This window comes from Capsicum annuum, chromosome 1 (assembly GCF_002878395.1).
Source record: "Capsicum annuum cultivar UCD-10X-F1 chromosome 1, UCD10Xv1.1, whole genome shotgun sequence".
In the NCBI taxonomy this organism is placed as follows: domain Eukaryota; kingdom Viridiplantae; phylum Streptophyta; class Magnoliopsida; order Solanales; family Solanaceae; genus Capsicum; species Capsicum annuum.
The window spans coordinates 84,312,385-84,320,023 of record NC_061111.1 but is presented as its reverse complement, the minus strand read 5'-3'; the positions used below and the strand labels follow the sequence as shown (position 1 = coordinate 84,320,023).

Genomic DNA, 7,639 nt, shown 5'->3' with positions numbered 1-7,639 from the left:
CGGGGTCGGATGCGGTGAAAAACAGGGGTGTGACAATCTCACATCTCACAATTTACTTGGCCAAAAATTACATCTACATATTGCTGGAAAGCTCTCGGCGAGATATTTATAACTCTAAGGCTTCATGCACAAAATAGACATTTAAATGCATGAAATAATACAATTAAGTCACGAAATTAACATATAAAATCCTACAAATATGTTTTGCATATGAATCATGTCAAACACCGGAATACAAGCCTGTGATTTTGATATCACGGTAGTATTTTTAATCGTAAACATTTTTTTAGGTGACTTACGAATTTCTTCATAGAAGAAGGAAATCTACAGCAACCAAGACTTGCGTCTCATCACAAATCTTCACAAAGTGGATGAATTTCCTTTTTTTACAACCTAAATATCTTTATGGCTGCAATGCATTTCATTAATGACTAACCCTAGCCATCATCTAATATGGAAAACTATTTTTTTCCTACACTCATAATGTGTACTTGTATAATAGGGTTAGGGTTAGAGAGGAGGACAAACTAATGAACTAACGAGCTAATTACACAGCCTTATGGATTGGTCAACCAAATAGATATTTTCAACAATTTCAAATCATAAATTCGTGATTTGACCTTAGATTCATTTGAACTTGAAGATTTATTTGAACATGCAATTTGAAACTTTTAAGTTTGTACTTTTGCTTAGAAACATAAAAACCCCATAATTTGAAAACTATTTAAACTTTCTGAATTCTTGTACAGTCTACTAAATGAGCAAGTCATAATTCATAAACAAGGTATCGAGATATCCTAGAGTACCAAATTAATAAATCACATATCTCCATGTTTCTTTTTATAACTTATATTTGCTAGTACATATTATTACAAACCTTCAGTTACATATAACTTTACAAAGATCACTGATCCAACAAATCAATAATAATAGTAACTAGTACTTATTTGATAAAGTTCCTCATATATAAGATCAATCTCTTCATGCAGAGCATGAATCTTTTTTTCCTTTTTTGTAAAATTTGGAATAGTGAATTTCTTTTGTAAAAGTAAAAATTTATGGGTCAAGTACATTTAAACAATTTGAAATTTCAAAGCCTACTTGTTACAGAATTTTTATTTTTCTTAATTTAAAATCAGACAAACAATTTGAAATTTCAAAGCCTACTTGTTACAGAATTTTTATTTTTCTTAATTTAAAATCAGACTTTGAAGTTGAAGTTGAAATTAGTTGAAATTTCATGCAGATTTACTAAACTGAATAACAGCAAATATGTTTGCTTTTCTAAATCCACATTTGATTTGTAATTAAAAAAAAAAGATAAATAACATAAATTTCAGACTTTAGTTAGTTAATTACCTTTTTTTTGAATTTATTATTTAATTTTTCTCTCTCTCAAATTTTAAATGTTCATATAAATGTTTTTACGTTATTATACGTTACAATCTATGTATATGAGATAACCGTTTTAACGTTATTTAAGAAAAATAAATAAGCTAATAATTATCCAAAATGATATTTAAGAAAATAAATCAAATTTAATAATTATTCAATATTGTACCTTATTAACATGTAATTAATGAATCCCTTAATTATGTAAATTTTTAAAAAAATATACTCCTAAAATAAAATTTACCACATAAATCACCAAGAAAATTTTAGAACCAAAGAAAAAAAACCCTTACAAATAAGGGGACGTAGAAAATTTTAAAACAAAACAAAAAAAGAATCGTATAAATCTACAAAAAATTTTACTACTTAGTTTACATATAAAGGAAATTTCACTACGTAAAAATGGAAAATTTTGAAACAAAAAAAAATGAATTCCTATAAGATTTGAAGAACATGGCAACAATGAACCTCAATCCTTATACATATGAGTTTGCAAAGACGGAATACATATACAGGCCCCTCAATTATTCGACTTTTTCCGTATAGACACCTCAATTAAGACATGTACCTATTGAACCATTTTACTACTTCACAAAACGTATCAATTGAGCCAAATCTGCTGACGTGACAAAAATTATAAGATGTGTGTAATTCACACGCCAGTGACTTAGCAAAGTAACAAATCAAATAATGACACGTGTTATTTTAACTTAAAATAATTATAAAAATAAAATTTTAATATAATTAAATTTAAATTAAAAAAAATAAACTAATACACCCCACCCCCAACATCCCTTCTCTTCCAAATAGCCCCCCACCCATCCCTTCTTCGTCGATTGAACACAGAAAGTAAAAAAAAAAAATTGTATCTTCTTCTTCTTTTTCATATCTCTAAATGTTACATATGTACTAGTGTTAGAAGGAAAACTCTTCCATTAATAGAGAAGAATATATGAAGAAGAAGATGATTATTGTTTTTTTTTAATTTCTTCAATGTGTTTTTTAAAGAAGCCATTAATGGAGAAGAAAATATGGAGAAGCCATAAATTATGATTTCTCACTCAATTTATATATGAATGATTTTTAAAGAAGCCATTAATGAAGAAGAAGATACAAAGAAGAAGATGATGACTATTTCTTCCTTTTTTTTTAATTTCTTTATAATGTGTTTTTTATTGGTTGGGATTTTTTATGTTCAATTTTGTTGATTAATTATGGTTTCTCCCTCAACTTATATATGAATAATTTTTAAAGAAGACATTAATGGAGAGAAAATATGGAGAAGAAGATGATGGTTATGTTCTTTCTTTTTTTTTTTTTAATTTCTTTAATGTGTTTTTTTTTTATTGGTTGAAATTTTTTATGTTTAATTTTTTTAATTAATTATGGTTCCTCACTCTCCTTTAGGAGAGTGCATTACACATGCCACGCCATGTCAGCGATTGAGCTCAATTGACATGTTTTGTGAAGGAGTAAAGAATTCAATAGGTACATGATTTAATTGAGGTGTTTATGCGGAAAAAGTCGAATAGTTAAGGGACCTGTATATGTATTTAGCCGTTTGCAAAATACACATCCGAGGCATCACATGTACATAACAATATGAAACAAAACTTGAAAACCTAAAAATAACACATCATATACATGCCTAACGTTTTTAAATATATACAACACACTGTTATGTATATGGACTGAAATACACACTGCTCGTCTACTTGTCTAACAAAGTCATATATATAACTATGTTATGTATAACATTATTGATGCATAACATATACATAACTCTATAATATATATGGCCTAAAATTAAACAGCCTAACAATGTCTGTTTTAATACATATACATAACAGATTGATATATATGAGTTGAAATAAATCGTCCGAACATGTCATAACTACAAATATATAGATAACTAGCTATATATCATAGTTCAAAATAACAACATGAATTTACTAAGTAATCTGACCATATACATAATAAATTTAATGTGTAAGAAGACATCTCTAACACTATACATAACTAATTTATGTATAAGATTGAAATAACAACAAAACGCTCTTATATACTTTTGACAGACGTGTTCGTGATGATTCTTCATTTGTTATCTTACTTGAAGATTTAGCAACGGGCTTCTTAGAGTTTGTACGAGCAACTTTCCCCAACTTCTTCATCTTAATAGGATCATTTCGGTGTTTCGATCTATTTTTTCTGAACTCGAACCAGACTCCATTACTATGCTTAAGTTCTAAGAATTAAGCACATGCAACAAGTAACTCATAGATTTTTGATTTAGTAAAGTTGAAAAAATTAAGAAATTAAATTAACATCAAAAAATAAATTGAAGAAGCTGATGATGTTCAACAATTTCATGAGATAAGGTTTTTAAATTCAAACCTTGAAACTTCTTATGGAAGGTGCAATATGCATATGGAGGTTGAAAGAGAAAGTGTAAAAAATGAGATATTTATAATTAGTTTTGATAGATGAGATTTTACGTAACAATAAAAAGTTAGGATGCATATATGAAAAAAAAAAAAAAAAAGTTGAAATGGTCCAATGCCCGCTAAGATCCGTTTGTTGTGGCATTAGCGGGCATTTGGCTGATTTCTACAGGTCGACTAAAGTATCAAACCTGGAACCAAGACAAAAGTATATCAGTCAAACTTTCGTTAATAGTTTAGACCTTAATATACTTTTGTAGAAATTTGACTAAAATATCAACCTGGAACGAAAGCTTGGCTGATTCTTTTCCTTCCAGGTTGATACTAAAATCAAACGTTCTACAAAAGTATATTAAGGTCTAAACTGTTGACAATCAAATTTTTAGAAGCTGGAACAGTTTAGCTACATTCAATTACAATGTAGGATCGAAATTATTGTTTCCTTAAATTTGCTGAAGCAACTGATGGCGAGCAGCACTTCTGAGCAACTCAAAATGTATTAGAGCAAAATACTACTTTTTTTTTTCACAAATTACCTTTTATAATGATGGATCCCCAGAAGGCTAAATAAGATGGGAAAGTAAGATTCAAACAAAGAAAGCAGCTTATGCACCAAACATATAGCAGATCTGATAACGTCCAGTATCACATAAATGCTTTGTATTTCTTTGTTAAAAGAGGAACCTGAATCTTAATATATGGCAAATTGGCAATACATGTGACTAATATAACACTCCAGCATCTCTGCACGACTGCATGGGCACTAGTAATTCACAGAAGATTTGATTGCGTCCAGTATCTGCAACCAAAAAAGAGCAGCACTTAAGTCAAGAGTCAGGGTAAGATCTTTTGAGAAGGAAAGAAGTTTCAAGACCTGTTACCTTGTTCTTTGTAGGCAAGTAGAAGGGTTCGAATACGAGAGGAAAAGGAGTATCCAACCCACACACTCTGGCCACTGGAGCTTCTAACTGCACATGCACTCAAATATTGAACACTTAGAAATACTCCAACACGTGAGGTCATAACCAAATTTTGGAATATCAGATCAAAAAGAGGAGAAACATGAGAGCACGTAGAGGTAACACAGAAATACTATATTAAACTATGACTACATACTTCCTCTGTGGTGCGGCCTGCGTACATTCTACCCTTCCCAGACCCCCCTCTAACGGATTACACTGGGTATGTTGTTGTTGTACTCTTCCAAAAGTACAATGAGTTTAATGCTGATAACTATGAAGGTGTCAAGTAATCTGAACATGGCATTGTGTAATTGATAAATAGGGATTAGAAATGTAAAATGTTCATTCTAGAACTGCTAGCTGCTTGCAGCATGTTCAAATTCAGGCTAATTACAAACATCCTCTGCTAACATGAAGGGCCTTAATAAAACACCCTATCCAAAGTAAAAAAGCATATCGATGCCATAGAACACGTTGAGGCTAAGGCTAATTGGCCTAAAACAGGACCCAGTAACTGAATCTGAGATGCAGCACATGGCAAATATTTCTATGTTTGCAAATGTTAGACAACATTGGCGGGTTCAGTATTTCCTCATCCAGTCACTGAAGTAAGATATGCCAACTAAGTCCAAAGTCACCAGGTGGATGTGTTAAAAACTCCAATCTATCTGTGTTTCCTCAAACCACCAAAGGTCAAAAGGGCAGCCTGGTGCACTAAAGCTCCCGCTATGCACGGGGTCCGAGGAAGGACCGGACCACAAGGAGGCCACGCAGACTTACCATGCATTTCTGCCAAGGGCTGTTTCTACGGCTTGAACCCATGAACTCCTGGTCACGTGGCAGCAACATTACCAGTTACTCCAAGGTTCCCGTTATCTCAAACCACCAAGGTACCACCTGCTATTCCTCATGAATGCATGCTTTTAACTACTATGCTTTATTCGATAAGCACAGAGGACATATGACCCAGTACAGGCGATCATGTAGGGTTTAACATTTTCAAGGTGATAGAAGAGAAAGAGGAAACTAGAAGAAGTTTACAAGGAAAGCTAAGAAAGTAACACTTACTCTCGTGAAGCAACGTTCAGCTATAGATGCAGAAATTTCAGCACCAAATCCACCTGTCACAGGAGCTTCATGACTAACCTACATACAAGAAAACTTATGGTAAGTTATTTTGGATGAATTGACTCTCTTGATTCCATTAAGTTAAATACACACCAGCAGCCTTCCTGTCTTTTTGACGGAGGCCTCTACCGTTTCCTTGTCCCAGGGTATTAAAGTTTTAAGGTCTATCAGTTCACAAGAGATTCCCTCCTGCAGAATATGCATATTCAGTAGCTGATAAGTAATCCAGGTATTTACATGAGAACTGCAGTTGAAAGATTAATTGATACACAAATTTTGATACTATACCAAGTTTCAGAGAGAAGTTTGAGAATGCAGAAACCAAAATTTTAGTTCTCAGCGACATGGACTACAAAATGCATTAATACAGGTAAAAGGACTAATGGTATGACAAGACTAATAGAAAAATCTAGTCAGGGAAATGGAATATAACAGATCGTTAGCAATAACTATTCACCTTTGCAGCTTCTACGCATGCCTGCTCCATAATAGATAGCTGAGCTCCCCAGCCAACTAATGTGATATCAGTACCTTCTCGGAGGACCTGAATTAAGGCATGCTCTTCAGTTTCAAATTCTGATAAACAACTACACAAGAAGTATCGTACCTCTGCCTCGGATAGGGGCAACATATAATCATCTTCAGGAACTTCTTCAACAGCCATCCGGTAAAGCAACTGAAATTCACCCAGAAAGTAGTGAGTTACAGTTCGAATGATCTTCTGGCAGAATAGACTAGTAACAACAAGGGGGAAAATAGATCACCTTTGGTTCAAAAAAGACGACTGGATTTGGGTCACGTATGCTTGACAACAGCAATCCTTTTGCTTGTTGTGGACTGCGTGGGATGACCACCTAACAGATAATTACACATGAAATTATCAAAGGTACGAAAGGAATCCTACGAAGGAAAAAGAATGAAACCTGATTTCTAGAGAAATATATGAAGAATGTCAGAGAAATAAAGTAGAAATAATTTTGTTCCAAGATCACTTTAGGAGGAGAAATTACAGGCAGATGTTGAAACATAAGGGAACAAAAAGAGTGTAAAAGCCACTACAGGAATCCCGTCACTTGGTGCTTCATGTACAATCAAGAAAGGGAAATACACTACCATTCAATATAATAGTCAAGAGTCAAACCAATGTCAAACGGCTCTCATCTCTCTGTAACGGCTCTCTCTCTTCCTCCCAACCCCCTCTCTCGCTAGCTCCGGTCACCGGCCCCCATCGCCGTCGCCGACCGTCGGCGCCGACCCGACCCAACCTCCGGGCCCGACCTACGGCTCCGGCGCCGACCTCCGGCACCGACCCTCTCTCCCGCACCGGTCCCCGGCGCCGCCGCTGTCCTTCGGCGCCTGTCCTGCCCGTACCCCCCCGGCGGGGTACACCAGCCCTCCCCCAGCTACCACCCGGTCCCCAGCCAGCCGCCGCCCGGTCCCCAGCCGCCACCCACCGCTCCGTCTCCAGCAGCCGCAACCCCAAGCGTAATCCGGTGACCTCTAACCTTTGTTATTTTCGTTATTTCATATTTCATTATTGCATATTCCATTCTTAGTATTATTTCAGTATTGCATATTCCATTATTGAGTATAGTTTTGTTTCGGGAGTATTCCTTTGAATTTGTGTGAGCCTTGTATTTCTTTGTTGCTGCTGCTTTGATACTACCACCGTGTATATCTGTATATTTTTTTATACTTTCGTGTAGTTGTGGCTGT

General features: G+C 34.5%; 1 protein-coding gene across 1 annotated transcript in view; it reads right to left on the bottom strand.

Annotated features, from left to right (window-relative positions):
• Positions 1-4,419: 4,419 nt before the first annotated feature.
• Positions 4,420-7,639, bottom strand: part of LOC107854372 (2-oxoisovalerate dehydrogenase subunit beta 1, mitochondrial) — a 22,746-nt gene continuing 19,526 nt past the window's right edge. Inside the window, exons 7-13 of the mRNA XM_047396937.1 lie at positions 6,688-6,777; positions 6,531-6,599; positions 6,381-6,467; positions 6,017-6,112; positions 5,864-5,941; positions 4,715-4,801; positions 4,420-4,632 (exon numbers count right to left, since the gene is read on the bottom strand). Of these exons, the coding sequence (XP_047252893.1) occupies positions 4,597-4,632; positions 4,715-4,801; positions 5,864-5,941; positions 6,017-6,112; positions 6,381-6,467; positions 6,531-6,599; positions 6,688-6,777 (543 nt within the window). The 3' untranslated portion in view covers positions 4,420-4,596. The remainder of the gene's footprint in view (positions 4,633-4,714; positions 4,802-5,863; positions 5,942-6,016; positions 6,113-6,380; positions 6,468-6,530; positions 6,600-6,687; positions 6,778-7,639) is intronic.